General features: G+C 44.5%; 1 protein-coding gene across 4 annotated transcripts; it reads left to right on the top strand.

Annotated features, from left to right (window-relative positions):
- The first annotated feature begins 838 nt into the window (after positions 1-838).
- On the top strand, positions 839-19,981 carry SEC61A2 (SEC61 translocon subunit alpha 2). Of its 4 annotated transcripts, none has more exons than XM_088652393.1 (12): positions 839-1,040; positions 4,634-4,701; positions 8,007-8,072; positions 8,540-8,618; positions 10,477-10,608; positions 11,245-11,354; positions 12,391-12,544; positions 15,830-15,990; positions 17,315-17,512; positions 17,622-17,813; positions 17,925-18,001; positions 18,882-19,981. In XM_088652393.1, exons 4-12 carry the CDS (start codon positions 8,558-8,560, stop codon positions 19,066-19,068), a joined length of 1,272 nt encoding a protein of 423 aa, XP_088508519.1. In that variant the 5' UTR covers positions 839-1,040; positions 4,634-4,701; positions 8,007-8,072; positions 8,540-8,557; the 3' UTR covers positions 19,069-19,981. The 4 variants fall into 4 exon arrangements, with proteins under 4 accessions (XP_088508519.1, XP_060135472.1, XP_060135473.1 ...); XM_060279489.2 differs by lacking the exon at positions 839-1,040 and adding an exon at positions 1,586-1,710; XM_060279490.2 differs by lacking the exon at positions 839-1,040 and adding an exon at positions 1,734-2,105.
- The last annotated feature ends 2,382 nt before the right edge of the window (positions 19,982-22,363 follow it).

The following is a 22,363-nucleotide window of genomic DNA, read 5'->3' as shown; positions in this document are numbered from 1 at the left end:
AAAGAGAATCATGTCTTCTCTCTCCGAGAGAAGTCTGGGGGGGGGGGGGACATACGGAAACAGAATTACATTAACATCCACTTCCCGTGCTCCAGCGATCCTTCTGCTGGAATCTTTTGAATACTCTTAAATACCTGCTTTTAACTGTGTTTTATCAAACATTTTAATATTCTGTTGTATATTTTTGTAAACTGTTTAGAAAGCTCGCTTACCATCATGCGGTTTATAATATATAATAACAAATTCAATTTAAAAAACACACACTCATTTTCCTTTCAAACAGAGTTTGGGCCTTAGTGCAACATACTATTCAGTAACATCATGGGACTGGCATGCAAAAAAAAAATTGCCTTACACTTTGCCCCGGCTGTCCTCAAGTAGAGATGGGAAGGCCTGGAAAAAACCTGGAAAAATTGGGGGGGGGGAACAGGTTTTTTTCCCGTTATCCCAAAAGCCGTTTCTTAGAAGTCCATGAGAAAAATGACAAAGAGGAAGAAATGGAAAATGATAGCGTAGTTCAGAAAATGAGATAGAATAAGATGCATGTATATGTTGTGTCTAGTGTTCTAGAGCAGTGTTTCTTGAGTTTCATAAAGTAATAGGCTACCATAACTTCTCTATTGGAAGCACACTCAAGGATTTACAGGGGTACACATTTATTGTGGTCCTTTGGGCCACTGCCACAAGTAGAATTTGCTTGATGCTATTCCGTGGTGGGGTGCTGTAAAACAGGGGTTGGCAAACTAAGGCCCGGGGGCCATATGCAGTCCCCCAGGCTCGTAAATCAGGCCCGCGGAGCCTGCTGCCCGTTCGGTCAGTCCCTGCGTGCTACAGACACTTCCCCGCGTGGGGACTGACTTCCGCAACACTGGCACAGCTTCTGGGCGGGTGCGATGCTGGCGCGGCTTCGGATTGCTGTAGGAAGCGCGGCTGCAGCTCATCAACGCCATTGAACAGGTGGCGCCAAGACGTGCTCCTGAGCGTGTGCAGAGTGTGTTCCTCCTCCAGGTCCGGAGGCAGCTGCGGGACCGGCTTGCAGGGTATTTATATTTTTCAAAATATAGTCTGGCCCCCCCACAAGGTCTGAGGGACAGTGGACCGGCCCCCTGATGGGAAAGTTTGCTGACCCCCTGCTGTAAAACGTCATGTTTTCGCGGCAAAATTGTTGCCACACTTTGGAACTGTTTTGGGGTGAATTAGACAATGTTAGGCCTTGGGGTGATAGTTTGACCCCAGGTTTAATTAATAATTGCTCAGTCGGTTTTCGCTGCAAAAGGCTGAAAACAACTGCAGCCGTTTGGCACCGGTTTGGAGCGGATAAATAAATGAATGGAAAAAAAAGCCCGTCAAATTAAATAAATAAAGAAAAGCGCCCCTCAAATTTAATAATAAATGATTAAGGCGCCCGTCAATTTTATTACACAAATATAAATAAATAAAAAATTTTAATTAAATTAAATTAAAGCCCCCGTCCAATTAAAGAAGTGAATGTAAACAAACAAGGAAGCGAGGTCGCGCGACTCTATACTTTGCGTGGCTCTAGGTGGCCGGAGTTTCGGTCGCGCCGGAAAAGGCGTCCCTGGTCACGTGAGTGGCGGCGGCGGCGGCGGCGGCGAGGCAGATGAGAGTGAGGGGAGGGGCCTCCTCCTCCTCCTCCTCCTCCTCCTCCTCCTCCTCCTCCTCCGGGCGCCGCCTCCGCCAGCATGGGAAGTGAGTCGGCGGGCCGGGAGGGAGGGAGGGAGCGGGACGGCGGCCGAAGGGGGTCGGCCGCCCTGTGCCTGTTTGTGCCGCCTGCCTGCGGCTTCTCTTCCTGCTTCGGCTGCCTCGAAGGCGGGCGAGAGCGAGGCGGCTGCGGACGCTGCCTGGGGAAGGGAAGAGGGCGGCAGCGCCTCCGCCTCGGCCTGGTCCTTCCCCTGCTGGCGCCTCGCCGCTCTCGCCTGCCCTTCCGCGTAGGGAGGCTTGGCTGAGGCAGCCAGGCTGTTTTGGGGCCCCCTCCCCCACCGCCAGGAAAAGGTTGCTCAGGGTTCAAAAACAGACGCGCTGTAGGAAATGCAAAAAGGGCAAAACTGGAAACGGCAGGATTTGTTTTAAATGAGCAAGAATGAGTAAGGCAACAATCTTTAACGATCTTTCTCATAGATTTGTAGAATCGTAGAGTTGGAAGGGACCCCAGGAGTTATCTAATCCAACTCCACCCCCGCAATGCAGGAATCTCAACTAAATCATACTTGACAGGTGGACATTTAGCCTCTGCTCAGAAATCTCCAAGGAAGAAGCATCAACCACCACTTGTGAAAGTCTGCTCCACTGCCCAACAGCTATTGCTGCCAGAAAATTCTTCTTGATGTTTATTCAGAATCTCTTCTTGTAACTTGAATCTATTGTTTTGGGTTCCAAACTCGAGTCTGGAGCAAGAGAAAACAAACTTGCGCCATCTTCCATGTGACAGCCCTTTAGATATTTGAAGATGCATATCATATATGATACATTGTGAAACACCATGAGATCTATGGCTATAGGGTGGTCTACAAATTTAGTCAATTATCTTCTTCATAAGCATCTCAAGTAGAAAAGAAATGTTTTAGCTCACAAATCATTTTGAACCATCTTGCAAATTGTGATGTTAACCTTACAAATTGTGATGTTTCAATTAGTTCATATTATTTATTTCTTAAAATTTATAAAAGACTTGATTATGAACAACCTCTAAGCAGTTTACAAAAAGAATTAAACAAAATCATTGGTAAAAACAGCTGAAAACAACTACCGTAAAATATTACAAAAAATTAAAGTCGGTGATAAACCAATAACAGGTTAAAAACACAATGTCCTACATATCTAGATAGGCTTATCTTAACAAAAATGTTTTAGCAGGCACTGAAAAGAGTACAATGAAGGCATTTGCCTGATGTTAAGAGAAAAAGAATGTCAAAGTTTTGGTGCTGCCACAGTAAAAGATTGTTTCTTATAAATGCAGAATAAATACTATTATGTGGTAGCTGTAACAGTTCAAATTCTACAGATCGAAGTGATGAAGTGATCATATTTTGGGTCAGGTAAAGTGATGCCAAGTTGTTCAGGGCTTTACAGGCTAACAGTAACACCTTGAACTTGACTTGGTAGCAAATTGGCAATTAGTGGAGATCTCTGAGTTCCATGCTGTGTTCCATGCTGATGGGAGTCTCACTCCTGTCAGCAGTCATGCTGCAACATTCTGCACTGACTGGAGCTTCCAGATCAAGCACAAGGCAAGCCCCACATAAAGTGCCTTGCAATAATCCAGTCTTGATGTAACCAGTGCATGAATTGCTGCGGCTGATCTTTCCTGGTCCAGGAATGATCCCACCAGTCAATGCTAGTAAAAAATGCTTCTAGCCACAGAGGCCAGTGACAAAGCTGGATCCAGAAGCACCGCACCCCCCTCCCCACTGTGAACCTGCTCCTTCTGGGAGAGGGCAACCCCATCCAGGGTAGACAATGGACTAATTTCTCGATCAGATGTTTTGAACTACAACTCCCATCAGCTGATGGTAGTACAAAACAGCTACAGGGCACCAGATTGGCAAAAGCTGCTCACCTTTGCTTAGTTCAGGGGTAGGAAACTGGATCCAGCTCAGAGGATGGATGGATGGACCTTCCTCATCCCAACTTTGAGAGATGAGAAAGATCACTCTCAAGTCCTATTGAGTTCAATAGGGGAGAGTTAAGTATATGCTTAATTCTCCCACTGTGACCAGCAGCCTGTTCCTGTGTGTGTTTGGAAGTAAGTTCTATTGAATTCAGTTAAATGCACTCACAAATTAGCAAAGGATTTGAGTTTTCACTTTTAAAAAAAGTGTGTAACCTGGTTTGTGGCCAAAGTTCTATTTCACTAATATATAAGATAGAGCTGATGAAAATAGGGATTCTGTCCCGTCCTGCCCCCGCCCCCATCAAACCAGGGCATATATTTGCAGTCAATATATGGTCAGACGTCACCTGGAGTACTGTGTCCAGTTCTGGGCAGTCAATATATGGTCAGACCTCACCTGGAGTACTGTGTCCAGTTCTGGGCACCACAGTTCAAGAAGGATATTGACAAGCTGGAACGTGTCCAGAAGAGGGCAACCAAAATGGTCAAAGGCCTGGAAATGATGCCTTATGAGGAACGGCTTAAGGAGCTGGGTATGTTTAGCCTGGAGAAGAGAAGGTTAAGGGGTGATATGATAGCCATGTTCAAATATATAAAATGATGTCATATAGAGGAGGGAGAAAGGTTGTTTTCTGCTGCTCCAGAGAAGCGGACACAGAGCAATGGATTCAAACTACAAGAAAGAAGATTCCACCTAAACATTAGGGAGAACTTTCTCACAGTAAGAGCTGTTCGGCAGTGGAATTTGCTGCCAAGGAGTGTGGTGGAGTCTCCTTCTTTGGAGGTCTTTAAGCAGAGGCTTGACAGGCATATGTCAAGAATGCTTTGATGGTGTTTCCTGCTTGGCAGGGGGTTGGACTGGATGGCCCCTTGTGGTCTCTTCCAACTCTATGATTCTATGATTCTAGTCAGGAACACTAGTATGAGAAATTGAAACATTTTCTTATCTTGGGCTGGTCAAAACCTACATTCTGCTGTTTTAATATGTCTCTTCTTTAACAGTCAAATTTCTAGAAGTTATTAAGCCTTTCTGTGCTGTTCTTCCGGAAATCCAGAAGCCAGAAAGAAAAGTAAGTGCACATCATGGTGTCTCTTTTATTTGTGCAATGTTGATCAAATGCATTTTGAATTAACACAGTGAGGTTTCTTTCAGGAAACATGCTTGAGATCATGTAGTCTCTTTAGGCTGTTGTTGTTTAGTTGTTTAGTCGTGTCTGACTCTTCGTGACCCCATGGACCAGAGCACGCCAGGCACTCCTGTCTTCCACTGCCTCCCGCAGGTTGGTCAAACTCATGTTCGTAGCTTCGAGAACACTGTCCAACCATCTTGTCCTCTGTCGTCCCCTTCTCCTTGTGCCCTCCATCTTTCCCAGCATCAGGGTCTTTTCCAGGGAGTCTTCTCTTCTCATGAGGTGGCCAAAGTATTGGAGCCTCAGCTTCACGATCTGTCCTTCCAGTGAGCATTCAGGGCTGATTTCCTTCAGAATGGATAGGTTTGATCTTCTTGCAGTCCATGGGACTCTCAAGAGTCTCCTCCAGCACCATAATTCAAAAGTATCCATTCTTCGGTGATCAGCCTTCTTTATGGTCCAGCTCTCACTTCCATACATCACTACTGGGAAAACCATAGCTTTAACTATACGGACCTTTGTCGGCAAGGTGATGTGTCTGCTTTTTAGGATGGTTTGTCATTGCTTTTCTCCCAAGAAGCAGGCGTCTTTTAATTTCATGACTGCTGTCACCATGTGCAGTGATCATGGAACCCAGGAAAGTAAAATCTCTCAGTGCCTCCATTTCTTCCCCTTCTATTTGCCAGGAGGTGGTGGGACCAGTGGCCATGATCTTAGTTTTTTTGATGTTGAGCTTCAGACCATATTTTGCGCTCTCCTCTTTCACCCTCATTAAAAGGTTCTTTAATTCCTCCTCACTTTCTGCCATCAAGGTTGTGTCATCTGCATATCTGAGGTTGTTGATATTTCTTCCGGCAATCTTAATTCTGGCTAGGGATTCATCTAGTCCAGCCTTTCGCATGATGAATTCTGCATACAAGTTAAATAAGCAGGGAGACAATATATAGCCGTGTTGTACTCCTTTCCCAATTTTGAACCAATCAGTTATTCCATATGCATATTCCATATTCTTTAGTCTATGTACTACCTATTTAGGTTTCTCTGGCTCTTCGGAATACTGTATACAGGCCCTTAGTTTGTTTGACATTGTGACAAAGTTTGTATTTGGGGATGCAAGTTGTGCTCTTCAAAAATCTAAATGTGTAAAAATCCCTCTATGTTGAAGTGGTTGCTTAGGTGCTGACATGTTTCATTGATGTAGCCCTATGTTTCTTTGGTCTAGTCACATGGAGCGCAACCTAGCAAACATTGGTCACAACCAACAGAGCAATCCCAACCCACAGCCCTCCATACTGGAGGTGGTTGGGACGAGGTGGAGGTGTCCCTCTTCCAAACCCTACTCAGCTCTGCCAGCTAGGGAGCACTGCTCCCAAACAGATGCAATGCCCCTGCTCAAGCCAGGGTGGGGAGAGAAGCCACTCTGTGGGCAGAAGCTACAGGGTCCTGAGCTGGACTTGCTGTTGTCCCGTGACTACAATGGGCTTCATCTGAGCTTCTTCACTGTGCCATTTTGGGACCTGGCATATCAAAGAAGCATTTATTCCTGTTCTCCTCACATTCCACTTTTGGCATGAGTGGCAGGACTGTGGATGCCCCCCTGGCTCTGCCACACCATCAAGCCTCATCATAGCTGACTGTGGGGTTTAGATTACAGCCCAAGTCTGCAATCCTATCATCTTCTTCTTTGGCGATCACTCGTAGCCAAGTAAGATTGTCTTCCATAAACACGGTTTTAACAATGGGTCCGTAAGTGACTGTGGAGGCCGATTCTGGATCCACACGTCCTTCCACAGTGGGGACATTGGTTTCCAGGCAGGAGTTGATCACGGTGTGGATTTGCCAAGCGTGCCTTCCTCTTAGCATGTTTCGCCCTTGCGTCCTGAGATCGAGTTTCTTCAAAGCCCATGACACCTTTGGTAAAGGCTGTTCTCCCTTTGAGAAGCTTACAAAAAGCTTGGCCTATCACTCAACATCCAAAAGCAACCCTATACATACTTAGCTGAGAGTAATCCCCATTGAACTTAATGGGCATGACTTCTGAGTAGATATGCCTAGATTGCAGTGCCTAGCCCATTGAGTCCAGTGGAATAAGCATTTTACTTTGCCTCTTAAGTAAGAACTTAAGGGTCAGATGTATTGTTGTTGTACAACAGGATGTGCAGACGGTTAGTGCTTCCTGTTCCTTTGCCACTTTGGAAGTACAGACATTGTCTCTCCTCAGTATTGGAGATACACAAGTTAGCTCCCATGTCAGAGCTCGTACATACCTTCTGGACTGGTGAAATGTGAATACTGTATTTTCAATATAAGATAACACCCCAAAGAGCTGCACTTACTCTACCTACATACCCCTGATAGTATAGCCTTGTAATCAAGCCCACGGAGGTTACTAAGCCACAGAACATATGAACTGACCTCTTGGGGGCTGGCAGAGGACAGATGGAGAGCTGTGTCTGTCTGTGCTGGACAGACATTTGGAGGGACTGCCCTGGTTACTTGGATGCTGGTGTCTAAATACAAGTCTGCCTTAAACTGCCAGTTAAAGGTAAAGGGGCCCCTGACCATCAGGTCCAGTCATGTCCGACTCTGGGGTTGCGGCGCTCATCTCGCTCTATAGGCCGAGGGAGCCGGCGTTTGTCCGCAGACAGCTTCCGGGTCATGTGGCCAGCATGACAAAGCTGCTTCTGGCGAACCAGAGCAGCGCACGGAAACGCCGTTTACCTTCCCGCCGGAGCGGTCCCTATTTATCTACTTGCACTTTTGATGTGCTTTCGAACTGCTAGGTGGGCAGGAGCAGGGACCGAGCAACGGGAGCTCACCCCGTTGCAGGGATTCGAACCGCCGACCTTCTGATCAGCAAGCCCTAGGCTCAGTGGTTTAACTCACAGCGCCACCTGGGTCCCAAACTGCCAGTTAGGGCTGCTTTATTGTATGTTCATTATACTATTGTCCTGCCCCCACCAATATCATACTACAGTGGTACCTCGAGTTACAAACGCTTCAGGTTACAAACTCCGCTAACCTGGAAGAGTTACCTCGAGTTGAAAAGTTTGCCCCAGGATGAGAACGGAAATCATTTGCTGGCAGCGTAGTGGCAGCCAGAGGCCCCATTAGCGAAAGCACGCCTCTAGTTAAGAACAGTTTCAAGTTAGGAACGGACCTCTGAAACCAATTAAGTTCCTAAATAGAGGTACCACTGTATATTAAAAATGAGACTTCTCTTTTTTCCTTTTTCTGTTTTGCAGATTCAGTTCAGAGAAAAGGTTTTATGGACAGCTATCACCCTCTTCATTTTTCTAGTATGCTGCCAGGTAAGTATCAACGTAGTAATAACTGGCACACAGGGCTGGAGACAGTAAGGGGGGTTATTGCCATGCAGGAAAAATGTCCCAGAAGTAAAGCACTATCTTAGAAACAACCAACAATTCACATTTTAAAAGAAAAGAAAAAAGCTCAGTGAATTATTCAAACAAAAAAGTATGATATTGGCTTGAAAATAACCTGGGACTTTTAACATTCTTTCTGTTGGGACTGTTTCAGGTCACAATCCTGTATCCTCTTAAGCTCACCTGAGTAGACACGTATAGGTTTAACATTGTTTTCAAGCTTTAACCAACAGCCACATAATTGAGAGAGTATTGAAGTAAACTGCTGATTAGTGCAGGATTATATTTGTCTGTGCTCAACAAATGGATGATTGGTGGGGGGGGGGAGGGGATTCCCGTGTGTGTGTATGTGTGTGTGTATATATAGTGTAATGTTGCTATGAATCTTGCAGATACCATTGTTTGGAATAATGTCCTCCGACTCCGCAGATCCTTTCTACTGGATGAGAGTCATTCTTGCATCAAACAGAGGTCAGGGTTCTAATCATGTCTCCTGCATATACTGTATTTTTCCGTGTATTGGACGAGGTTTTTTGACCCAAAATCGCATCAAAAACCGGGGTCGTCCAATACACGGATAGTGGCATGGCCGGGGGGGGGGGGGAGCAGTGCGCTGCCAACTAGCTCTTTGGCGGGAGCACAAATTCACCCGATGCCGCTGCATGCATGGGGAGCACTCCCTGGATCGTTTCCCATGCGTGGCGGCATCGGGGGAAGGTTGCGCTCCTGCAAACCAGATGGCTGTGGGGGGGGGGGGAGAGGCTCAACAACTTTGGGTCATCTCCCCTCATTTTCTTAAAATTTAGTCCCCCAAAATGGGGGGTCCCTTATACAAGGGGGCATCTTATAGACAGAAAAGTACGGTAGTTGGGGTCACATTGATAAGAATGTGCAATTGACAAGTGATCTTTTTATCCTGAAATTACAATTTGCATTGGTCTTTGGTACTGAGAAGCTAAATAGTAAGTTTTGTTAGAATTTGGAAAGTACTTGATGGGTAACAAAATTACTGTAATTTGGTATGTGAATGATATTTATCTATATTTTGCAAAATGTTCCCCCTCCCTATCACTGAAGATCTCTTGGATACATTATCAGCAGCTAATTTTACTTGGAAGACCACTTGCTATATATATAGATATAGATATACAGTGGAACCTCGGTTTATGAACACCTCGGTTTATGAACACTGCGGACCCATCTGGAACGGATTAATTCATTTTCCATTACTTTCAATGGGAAAGTTCGCTTCAGTTTATGAACGCTTCAGTTTATGAACAGACTTCCGGAACCAATTGTGTTCATAAACCGAGTTACCACTGTAGATATATACTGTGTGTGTGTGTATATATATGTGTGTGTGTGTGTGTGTGTGTGTGTGTAGAGCAAGTGGTCTTCCAAGTAAAATTAGCTGCTGACCATGTATCCAAGAGATCTGCAGTGATAGGGAGAAAAAACATTTTGCATATACACATACATACATACATACACACACAGAGTGCTTTTTTCTTTAAAAAAATGTTTAGCGGTACTCTCATTTTCCTACTCATTTTGAAATACTGCCCCTCAATGAGGCCAAACTTAGATTTACAAAATGTTTAGGGGTATGCGTACCCCTATTTCCCGTCCTCCCCCCTGGAAAAAGCACAGTGTGTACGTGTGTGTGTGTGTGTGTGTGTGTGTGTGTGTGTGTGTAATCAGTGCAGGTCTCTGAGACAGGGTCAGCAGCTAGTTTTACTTGGAAGACCACTTTTTTGGGGGGGGGGCATTCTCTGTTTCTCCAAAGTGGGCTCTTGCAAATCCAATAGCCAATGAAGCCACCTGCTGAACCTGTCAACTGGGGGGGAGGGGTGTATGTGACTTGTATTTCTGAAAGCGCCACATCTGACTCCCATTTCCTCTGTAAGATTTCTGATTTTAACTATGTAGTGCAGAGCAAGGAATTCTCAAAATGAGGCCATGGAGAGAAAGAGATTATGCAACCCATTCCAGATAATATGAGCCATGCTAAAGACACTGTACAGTTGAATCTTGATATTGTCTAGGAGACCTGGAGGGAAGGTATTTATTTCTAATTTGTACGGTAAATTAGTGTGCTCTCTTGTGCTTTTAAGAGCAGCTAATGCTGTTTGTGGAAATACCGTACTCTTCCACCCTTAATCCTGTTTAATACTGCAAGCACTCTGGATGCAGTGTTCAAAGCCCAGCACTATGGTTAGGTATGTGACCAATTATATTTGAAAGACAATGCTAGGGGGGGGGGAATATGCGGTGAACTGACACTTTGTATTACTTTACACTATTGTTGAGAGTATCTTCTCCTTTGCAGGCACGTTGATGGAGCTAGGTATCTCTCCCATTGTGACATCTGGTTTAATTATGCAGTTACTGGCTGGAGCCAAGATCATTGAAGTTGGTGACACACCAAAAGACAGAGCCCTTTTTAATGGTGCTCAGAAGTGTGAGTAATAATATCTTTGCCATAATGGAAACTTCCTTTCTTCTTAGCCAGGCATCCCCAAACTTTGGCCTTCCAGATGTTTTGGACTACAATTCCCATCTTCCCCGACCACTGGTCCTGTTAGCTAGGGATCATGGGAGTTGTAGGCCAAAACATCTGGAGGGCCGCAGTTTGAGGATGCCTGTTCTTAGCTAATGCTTTATTGAATTGTAGTAACCATTTTGAATTTGTTGTTGTTTGCTTTATTTATATGTGATTGTGTTTGATAGTACAGTGGACGCTCAGGTTGCGAACGTGGGTTGTGTTTTGGCGCATGTGCAAAGCGCAATTTAGCGCTTCTGCACATGCGCGAGCGTCAAAACCCGGAAGTAACCCGTTCCGGTACTTCCGGGTTCGGCGCAGTGTGCAATCCAAAAACACACAACCTGAAGCGTCTGTAACCTGAGGTATGACTGTATAGTGATTGTAATGTTTGTTGGTTTCAGTGCTTTTGTGATTATTGTGAGCCGCTTTGCATTCAACGTTTATTGTTGGAAAAGCAGAATAGACATTTTAAATCAAAATCAAATCAAACTTTACTTATGTCTGTTAGGTCATACAAGCAGGGAATACCTGCCTCTTTTGTTGTTATTTCAGTGTTTGGAATGATAATTACTATTGGGCAAGCAATTGTGTATGTCATGACTGGGATGTATGGAGATCCTGCAGAAATGGGGGCTGGAGTTTGTCTCCTGATTATAATTCAGGTACGCCTTCTGAATACTCTAAGTATAGTTAATAATTCTTTGTAACTGGTTCTTATTGTTAATTTTGATATTTCCTGTAAACCACTTAGAGGTTTTATTACAATGAAGCAGCATATAAATTTTGTTAAATAAATATATATATATATATTCAGTATTAAAAATTAAAGCAACTATATGTCCCTCAGTCAGTATACTAACAAAGGGAAATCAAACTTCCTTAAAAGTTCTAATTTATTTTGTGCCTTCTCTCAGATCACTCACCAAGGTGCTGTACCAGCTAGATAATATTCTATGATTATTTTTTGTGCTATTAAAGGGATTGGACCAAGGCATATGTAAAAACAAGATATGAGATCTTTTTTAAAAAACACATCTACTTGGATTTCTCCAATGAATATCCAGGAGTCAATTAACTATCTTTATTTTTGATAACACACCATTCTCTGTTTTGACAGCGGGTGGCACTGTGGGTTAAACCACTGAGCCTAGGGCTTGCCGATCAGAATGTCGGCGGGGGCTCGAATCCCCATGATGGGGTGAGCTCCCGTTGCTTGGTCCCTGCTCCTGCCCACCTAGCAGTTCGAAAGCACGTCAAAGTGCAAGTAGATAAGTAACGCTCCGGCGGGAAGGTAAACGGCGTTTCCATGTGCTGCTCTGGTTTGCCAGAAGCGGCTTTGTCATGCTGGCCACATGACCTGGAAGCTGTACGCCGGCTCCCTCGGCCAATAACGCAAGATGAGCGCTGCAACCCCAGAGCCGGTCACGACTGGACCTAAGGTCAGGGGTCCCTTTCCCTTTACTAGCTCCTCTAATTTTGGTACTATTCTTGTTGATGAGATTTTCTTTCAAGCATCTATGCTAAGAACTGGAGCATACATTTTAGTGATGATTCCAGAGGTTGTTGTTACTTCCATTACTCAACTGGAATGACAGAAGGAGGAACTGCAACTCTGAGAGCAAATGTGGCCCACTTTGGAACAAAGCAAATCAGATATTAAACCACTTTTGTGGATCTTTTGGTGTTTTTCACCCACAGTTGTTTGTTGCCGGCTTGATAGTACTGCTACTAGATGAGCTCTTGCAGAAAGGTTATGGCTTGGGCTCTGGGATTTCCCTCTTTATTGCTACCAACATCTGTGAAACCATTGTCTGGAAGGCTTTCAGTCCTACAACTATTAACACTGGCAGAGGTATAGTACACTTTGAAGATCTGACGTTTTGACCAAATGCATGCTTGTCAGCTGCTTTCTTTGGGTTAATTTAGTGAGTGACCATGGATGTGGGAATGGATGAGATCTGCGGATGGGGAACTAAATGAAGACATGGCATAGTGAAGGCACAACCTTTGCACCAAATGAACTTTTACAAGATGTGATATTAGAACAATCTCTTCACAAACAGCAAAATGTCCCAGATCACTGGCTCCCAATTGGTGGCCTGCGGACCCCAGGGGGTCCACGTAACACACCCAGGAGGTCCGTGGCACATACCCACCAACTGTCCAGTCCACCCCGTTTGGGGGGCCATGTTCTCGCACAGGTTGCCTGACGTGTGGCCCAGTTTTGCTCTGGGACATGTTGGAGGATATGGTGGCACCACATGCAGATAACAAACATTACCACAGAGATACCAACATTTTTAAAAGTAGGGGATCCATAGCTTGGCTTTTGAAAAGTGAGCCACCCAGTACTTAGCTAATTGGGAGCCACTGTCTTAGGTCACTATGCCTGCTTTATTTTCTGCTGCAGAAGGATAAGGAGGCAGCAGGGTTTTGATTATTATTTTTTTGCAGGGTGGGAGGCAAAATTGATCTGGGTTTCTTAACAGACTCTGGCAGACTCACTGTCCAGGAGGCTTTCTCATTGTGATAGCCATGTTACCACACCATGTCAGAGCAGAAGGTCACTGTGCATGTATGGTGAGGCCTACCACCATAGTGAAACTTCTGGAGCTCCCAAGAGTCTGGAACAAGATTCCTTTTGTGATTTATGATTTGTTCATTTATGTAATATATGCTGAATGGAAATACTGTGGCACAGTTGCTGTTTTCTGATGAAAGAATAACCCCGTAGTTGGGGCATCTTGCTTGCTGTGTCAAAAGTCTGCCTGGAAATCTGCAGTACAGAAATGTTAACTTTATTTGTTTTAGCCTCTCCAGCTTCAGCTGCAGAGTCGCGGTCTACCTGTAGAGAAGCAGTGCCCTTTTTGTGCTGAGAGCTTAGCATCTAGCATAACTTTTAAAATCCAAAGGGGCAATCCTATCATCACTTGTGCCTAGGTAAGTCCCATTGACCTCAGTGGGAATCATACACAATTAATTCAATGCAGGATTGCAACCCAGATTCTGTAACTGTTCCATCTCTCTGAGTGAGTTTCTCCCTTCTGATTTCCGAATTTTTTATTTCCTTGGATTTGCTTCTGCTACTGTGCCACACTATTTTATCTTCTGCTTGTCTGCATTTTCTCTCTTAACACTTCTGTTTTCCAGACTACTGATAGCTGGGGTGTGTGTGTGTGGAATAGTCCACTCTTGCACACCAGGAGGTTTACTTCTGGCGTGTGCAAAAGTAAGAATTATCTGAGCTCAGAGAAGCCTGCCTCCCGAGTCACTGTTCTGAGCATGCCTCCTAATTATGCAGTCACATACATGAACCCAGTGCCTAGACACAGCAGAGTTATTTACCCCTCTTGGAGGTTGACTGGAAGAAGGCAACACCAGAAAAGTGAATTATGCAGAAGAGATTTAATTAACTGAGGCATTGTTCGTGGGTGGTTCCCTAGACTGGATGGAGGGAAGATTGCCTGCTCTGGATGGGGTTACACTCCCTCTGAAGGAGCAGTACGCAGGTTGGGGGCACTCCTGGATTCTCTGCAGTCACTTGAAGCTCAGGTGGCCTCAGTGGCCCAGAGTCCTTCCGTCAACTTTGGTTGGTGGCCCAGCTATGCCCCTATCTGGACAGGGATAGCCTAACTTCTGTTGTCTTGGTTAGATTCCTGCACAGTGTTATATGTGGTGCTGCCTGTGAGGACAGTTTAGAAATGTCAGCTGGTGTGGAATTTGGCAGCCAGGTTGCTCACAGGCACAAGAGAGGTTCAGCATATTACACCAGGCATCCCCAAACTTCGGCCCTCCAGATGTTTTGGACTACAGTTCCCATCATCCCTGACCACTGGTCCTGTTAGCTAGGGATCATGGGAGTTGTAGGCCAAAACATCTGGAGGGCCGCAGTTTGGGGATGCCTGTATTACACTGATCCTGGCCTGACTGCAGTTGCTGCCAATTAGTTTCTGGGCCTAATTCAAAGTGCTGGTTTTGACCTATAAAGCCACAAATGGCTGAGGACTGCAATACTTCAAGGACTGCTTCTCCCCATATGAACTGACCCAAACCCTGTAATCATGATCTGGGGCCCTTCTTTGTATGCCGCCTCCTTGAGAAGTCCAGAAGGTGGCAACATGGGAACGGGCCTTCTCTGCAGTGGCTCCCCGTTTGTGGAATGCTCTCCCCTGGCACCTTTCTAACCTATCTTTAGGCGCCAGGCAAAAACATACCTCTTCTCTCAGGCCTTCAGCTAATTAAACAATGGTCTTTTAAACAGGGGGCCATGTATTGTTTGTTACCATGTGTGTGTGTGTGTGTGTTTGTGTGTGTGTGTGTTGCATTGCAAACTGCCCTGTGATCCTCAGATAAAGGGCGTTATAGAAATGTAATAAATTTATTATTTTTAAATGCATCACCCTAGCAGTTCTTTTGGGGCAAATATTTTGTAAATTATGACTTTACACTATCACAATTCAGACATAGTTAATTTGCTTATTAATCTGAGCTCTGAACAATATTTTTGGTCACAAAAACAAACTAGGAAGTCTTCCATTAGTCATATGTTTCCCATTTTGATTGAATTAGAAATTATGGAGAATAGATTTGGAATAGACTAGAATATTACACTGTCATTTGTAGTTTGCTTAATACCTAACCTTTACTTGGAGTTCTTATTCACAGCTTCCTGGCTCAGAGGAAACAGAAAGCTAGAATTAATGGGAAACTTCCTGGGAATTTTTTGCTTGGCCAAAGTGAGGAGCCAAAAGTTCAGACATCTTGTTCATATCTCAGCTTAGTAAGTCAAGATACAGTTGTCCAAATCTAGTCACTGAGTTGTAGTAACTTTTTGGATTACAACACCCAAATTTTGTAAAAAGAAAAAAGAAAAAAGCATGATGTCCTGCATTAAAAAACAGATATGTGTTGTCATGTTTGAGGTTTTGTAATACCTGTAGAAGTTCAACACAATTTATTTTATTTGTACGCAGTCCTTTTTAGCGTTCTGTTCCTTGTCAGATTTCATTCCTTGCAATTTTTTTTCTGTGTTAATTCCATTTCCATCTCTTATTAAAAATGAGCTTGTTTATCACCTGGTGAAATTTATCACCAGGCTTGTACTGGAGTTACTGATTATTATTTTTGGTACACACAGGAACTGAATTTGAAGGTGCCGTCATTGCCTTGTTCCACCTTTTGGCTACACGAACCGACAAAGTCCGTGCTTTACGGGAGGCTTTCTACCGCCAGAACTTGCCTAATCTTATGAATCTGATTGCTACAGTATTTGTGTTTGCTGTAGTTATATATTTCCAGGTAGGTGAAGTCTGCTGCGTACATCTTACTACAGAACTATTATTTTCCCCTCACAAAGGAACCGTGCTCTAAGCATCCTAAACAGCCCTAAAGGAGCTGTGAGTAGCTCGCCAGATGCCAGAACATTCACTGTAGCATTTGTGTCAGGAGGAAGGCCACATTTCAAGTTTGCAAACAACTTTTGTTAGGATAATTTTTATTCCAAATTAGTTTGACAAAATAATAAATTTCTCTGGCATAAAATAAACGAGGCTGTGTTCTTTTGGGTACAATGAACAAATGCTGCAATCCTTTTCAGCAGCCAAGGCCCCTATGAGGCTGCACCACTGCTTGGGTGTTCCTGCAAGGCTGTGCTCTCTCTCACACAGCCTCGTGGCATTGCAGGCCCCTGGATCCCTCAGCACCTTAAAGGCATTTTGCCCCTTTGTCTGTCTCTGTCTGTCTTGTCTCTCTCTCAGTCACAGCTACTCCCAGCACTTTATCAGTGTTCCCTCACCAAATTCCTTCCTTCCTTCTCGCTAGCCCACTGTTGCTTCTCCTCCCATATCTCTTCCTGTTTCCCCAGGCAATAAGTCTTATGAAACATATTAAACAAAAACATTATACAAATCCAAAGCATACACACACAAAAACATCCCCATGCACACACACATACCTACACTGAGATAAGTCATTGGTGGAACTGCTTGGGCATACCTAGTGGGACTTGATTTAAAACAGAAGTGGGGTCTGGTGCCATGCCACAAGCAACTTTTGAGAAGTGTCCTTTGTTCAAAAGCAGGTTCTGATTGAGATTGAGTGTGGGGAAAGAGGCATGGGACAGACAGAAGAGTCCTTGTATGTAGTGGCTGAGCTGGGAGGATTCTCGATTGTGACAGTGAAAATGGGCAGAGAGAGAGGAGAGGCACAATTGTGCATCTATAGAAGCAAGAGAGCTTAAGAAAAGACAGTGGAGATTTGAAATGTGGAGTGGTCTGGATGGGGAAGGGATGGAGGACTCAGACAAGGAGTATGGAGGGTGAAAGAGTGGCCACAGAGAAGTTCTGCTCGTGACGATTAATTGTAGAGGAGAGGAATTGTATATTGATTTGAAAAAAACTAGGCAAAACCTTTGCTTCTGGCTTCTAGACTTCAGTGTGCAGGCATGACCTGATAAATCCTTGGACTCAGGATCACAGATGACCAGTTCTGGTTAATTATAATAGAAAGGCAAATAATCCAGTCCAAAGTTCCAAGCCACTTAACAATTTCTGTGACTTCTTAGTGAATACATTTCTGGTTTTCTTATAGCTTAGTGATTAACTTTTCTTTTTTCCTTCCCAAGGGATTTCGTGTTGATCTCCCAATCAAGTCTGCTCGCTATCGCGGACAATACAGTAGCTATCCTATCAAACTCTTTTACACCTCCAACATCCCCATCATTCTTCAGTCTGCCTTAGTTTCCAACCTCTATGTTATTTCTCAAATGCTGTCTGTGCGGTTCAGTGGCAACTTCTTGGTAAACTTACTTGGGAAGTGGGCGGTAAGTATTCACCTGTTCCTAGAATGCTGCCTTTACAAGTAGCAGTATGTTAGCTTTTGACCTGCAAAAGGCACTAATGCTGCCGGTGTGTTTACTGTTTCCTCTCCAGGACGTCAGTGGCGCTGGTCCAGCACGTGCCGACCCTGTTGGAGGCCTCTGCTATTACCTCTCCCCTCCAGAATCCATGGGTGCTCTATTTGAGGATCCTGTCCATGTAATTGTTTATATCATATTTATGTTGGGTTCCTGTGCATTTTTCTCCAAGACGTGGATTGAAGTGTCAGGATCATCTGCAAAAGATGTAGGTGTTTTTCATGACTGTTCTGTAAACCTTTGCTGCTGTTCTTTGCACAAGGCTAGTTTCTAATTATCAGAAACACTGCAGCCGCCTGATACACATGTGTTTCTGCAGGTTGCCAAGCAACTGAAAGAACAGCAAATGGTGATGAGAGGCCACAGGGATACATCCATGGTTCATGAATTAAACAGGTAAGAGTTGCTGTGAGTTTCAAATTTACCCACTAAGGAGTAAGACCATGGAACCAAACAGCACCAAGCATGTGGTGCTGTGGGTTAAACCAGAGCCTAGGGCTTGCTGATCAGGTGGTCGGCGGTTCGAATCCCCGCGATGGGATGAGCTCCCGTTGCTCGGTCCCAGCTCCTGCCAACCTAGCAGTTCGAAAGCACGACAAAGTGCAAGTAGATAAATAGGTTACCTTCCTACAGCAGGAAGGTAAACAGTGTTTCCATGCGCTGCTGTGGTTCGCCAGAAGCGGCTTTGTCATGCTGGCCACATGACCTGGAAGCTGTACGCCGGCTCCCTCGGCCAGTAAAGCAAGATGAGCGCCGCAACCCCAGAGTCGGTCATGACTGGACCTAATGGTCAGGGGTCCCTTTACCTTTACTTATAATATGTTGGGGGCAGAACACAGATGCATTCCAGCTCAATCCTGCTGCCTCTACCTGGCCCCTTGTTGCTGCAGTCACAAGCACAAAGAAATATTGGGCTTTGTGGGTAGAAGTGATTCAAACTCAGGCTGTTATTAACTACAGTCATACCTCGGTTTAAGTACGCTTCAGGTTGAGTACTTTCAGTTTAAGTACTCCACGGGCCCATCTGGAACGGATTAATCCACTTTCCATTACTTTCACTAGGAAAGTTCGCTTCAGGTTAAGTACAGACTCCCGGAACCGTACCACTGTAGTCTACAGCTTTTTCAGCCTCTCTAGTGAATCAAGAGGCATGTTTTCATTTTCACGAGTCTAGTTTAACTTAATGGGGGGTTAGGATTGAAGTCATAATGACTTACTGTGCAGAAGACTGAGTTCAGCCTGGTAGGCCCACATTAAAAGTGATTTCTTCCCACAGGTACATCCCCACAGCAGCTGCATTTGGAGGCTTGTGCATCGGGGCCCTCTCTGTCTTAGCTGACTTCCTTGGTGCCATTGGCTCAGGGACCGGCATTCTGCTTGCTGTCACCATTATTTATCAATATTTTGAGATATTTGTCAAAGAACAGGCAGAGGTTGGAGGGGTGGGTGCTTTATTTTTCTAAATGTTGACATATCATGTGATGTGTAAGAAAGGAAGTCCTGTATTTTGATGACATACAATCTTTTATTGCCAGTCCCTCCCCCACCCCCGTTCCAAGTGCTACTTGCCATATTTCTCATAAGTGGTATTGCACAATGCCTGTGTGCGGCTTCTATTCCAGCTGCCTTAAGAATAAAATGTTTACATGGTCTGAGTTAAAAATACAAAAAATATCTCCATTGTTGCCCGTGATGCTGGAAACCAGTGCATCTGCCTTCCTGTGGAAATCGTCAAAAGATGCCCATTTTGCTAGAGAACACTTTGCACACTCCATTACGAGGTTTGAATGTACCTGCACACACTGGCAAAAGGGAACCACAACAGTAGAGTTCCAAGTGGCCACATGTGAGAATCCCTAAGCTTATTTTTAAAAGTACATACAATCCCCCCCCAAAAAAATATTTTACATGAATTCCTTTTTATATACAACTTAAAGAAATGTGACCTGTTGCATACCCAACTCTCCTGGTGTGTGGTCAGTGTCTGATGCCTTCGCCATGTTCCCTTGCAAGCGCCATGCTTTGAAGCCAGGAGGGGTGTGAGCATTTTAATAACTATCTCACTTGCAAATTTGGAGTCTGTAAAGGCACATGGCAGGAGTAAGGTTGGAAGTCCTTATCCAAGATTCCCAGCAGCCAGGAGCAGCCTTCTAAGTGCTGCTTTGCCTTATTGTAGACCCATGTGTTCTTTGAAGCAGGGGGAATCTGTACTGTTGAAACTTCTCCCCTTCTTCTTCCAAATGAGAAAAAAGCAAAGCCCTAGGTCTTAAAGCAGAGGAAATCAGCAAGTCACGCTGAAAAAGAAATCATTGTGCTTCTTGGCAGCAGTGTAAGCATTGTAAACATTAGACAATAAACTTATTTAATTAAAAGGTTGCTTTATTCGTTGTGTAAGATGCTTTACTTACTAACTTTCAATTCTCCCATTAAACTCAAGGGACTTAACGTTGGCTGGATAAAAATACTTTTACTAGAGCCTGTAAGGTACCTAGTGCTAACTCTCATTTGGGATTTATAAAAACTGGCTAAGAGAGATTAGCTAGGGGTTTGTTTGGTTTGGTTTTTTTTTCTTTTTTTCTTTTTGAGAGAGAGATTAGCTTGCTGAAGACAGCCTGCTTCCCCTTCTTCACTAGAGATTTATGGGCTCTGGTACTTGTTCTTACTACGGTATGTGCAAACTGCTTTAGCATGATTTTTATTTTGTTAAAATAGTTGGTGTGCCCCCAAGCCAAGAAGTGATTTTGCTACTCTCAAGGTGTGTAACATTACATTTGGTGTTGCCACAGCCTTCTCACCTTCTGTTTAGCACGTAGAAGTCTTTTAACAGCAGAGTTCTACTATCCTGGTTTGTAACACTGCAGTATCTATGGCATGGGAGTCTCCTGTGTCCTTACTTGCAGCACTACAGTTTGCAAAAGGGCACTCACAATGCTCCTTGCCACTCTGCCTTTATTTAAAACATTTATACCCTATGTCTTCCTGTATTAAAAAATCCACCCCAACAAAAAATAAAAAGCAAACTAAAAACTCTAGACTATTACAAGCAACAGTCAATGTGAGAAAATGTCCACATCGACTCAAAAACTTGACTCTTGACATCTCTGTGGACAGTATTCAAAAACTAAGCTGCTACTACAGTAGACATCTTCTGTCTGGTAAGCACCTGGCTAACTTCTCAAGTGACCATGGGATATTGTCATACAGTGCATGTACATTGTTAATCCCAAGTTGTGAGACGGCTCCTCTCCCTGATACCTTGGGCAAAAGACAGAAGGCAAGATGGACTGGGACCATCTTTCTTTGACAGCTGCATCCCTGTCTTGGAGAATGCTGCTATTTTTATGCACATGCCATAGTGTGTGTTCCTGATAATTTAAGAGAACTACCATGTACTGATGGGGTGAGTTTCTACTAATGAAAGCACCCCAAACATTTAATGTTTCTATTAAATGAGTGGAGTCTGGCTGTTACTTGGATTCTAGCATGAGTGCAGAATTTAGAAGAAGACAAAGTGTAATTTCAGTCCAGATCTAATTACTAAATGTTGCAGCTGCTGATCAGGCAAGCTATTGGGTTAATGTTGCCAAAGCAAAAAATTTTATCTAGTCCCCAAATAAGGTTCAAAAGCTTGTACTGTATTCTCTTGAATAAGTGGACTTTCCCATTTGGACCATATACTTAAGACACACACTACTTAAATGGGTTGTTGATATCACACCATACTCAACTTTTTAGAGTGCTTGAGAATATTGAATGCCTATGTAAAAACCCTTGCAGCATCCTCACAAGGTTAAAGGTAAAGGTACCCCCCCCACACACACACACCGTTAGGTCCAGTTGCGGATGACTCTGGAGTTGCAGCACTCATCTCGCTCTATAGGCCAAGGGAGCCGGTGTGTGTCCACAAACAGCTTCCAGGTCATGTGGCCAGCATGACTAAGCCGCTTCTGGCAAACCAGAGCAGTGCACGGAAACGCTGTTTACCTTCCCGCTGTAGCGGTTCCTATTTATCTACTTGCACTTTGACGTGCTTTTGAACTGCTAGGTTGGCAGGAGCTGGGACCAAGCAACGGGAGCTCACCCCGTTGCAGGGATTTGAACCGCCGACCTTCTGATCGGCAAGCCCTAGGCTCTGTGGGTTTAACCCACAGCACCACCCGTGTCAGCATTATTTTCCAACAGGAGAGTGAAAGTGTTCATGGAAGAATTTGGATTTGAAATAGGGAGTTTTAGTTTCACAGGATGCAATCTTAGTCCCACTTACTTGGGAGTAAGCACCACTGAATTAAATGGGACTTATTTTCAAAAGCTGCATTATGAATATTAATATCCATGGGTGGCGCTGTGGTCTAAACCACCTGAGATCCTCAGGATGAAGGGTGGTATAGAAATCTTAGAAAAATAAAAGCAGTCACGCCTTCCCTCAAACAATCATGGGAGCTGTGGTTTATTAGGGGTGCTGAAGGTCGATAGGCACAGTGGCGGCTATCCAATTGGGCTTGCCGATTGGGAGGGCGGCGGTTCAAATCCCTGCAACAGAGTGAGCTCCCATTGCTCTGTCCCAGCTCCTGCCAACCTAGCAGTTCGAAAGCACGCCAGTGCAAGTAGATAAATAGGCACCGCTGTGGCAGGAAGGTAAACGGTGTTTCTGTGTGCTCTAGCACTCGTCACGGTCCTCTGTGCGCCAGTAGTGGTTTAGTCCTGCTGGCCACATTACCTGGAAAGCTGTCTGTGGACAAATGCTGGCTCCCTCGGCCT

The sequence above is a fragment of the Zootoca vivipara genome, chromosome 9 (genome assembly GCF_965207765.1).
Source record: "Zootoca vivipara chromosome 9, rZooViv2.hap1.1, whole genome shotgun sequence".
Taxonomy (NCBI): Eukaryota; Metazoa; Chordata; class Lepidosauria; order Squamata; family Lacertidae; genus Zootoca; species Zootoca vivipara.
The sequence above is the reverse complement of the archived record's forward strand: the minus strand, read 5'-3'. Positions and strand labels throughout refer to the sequence as shown.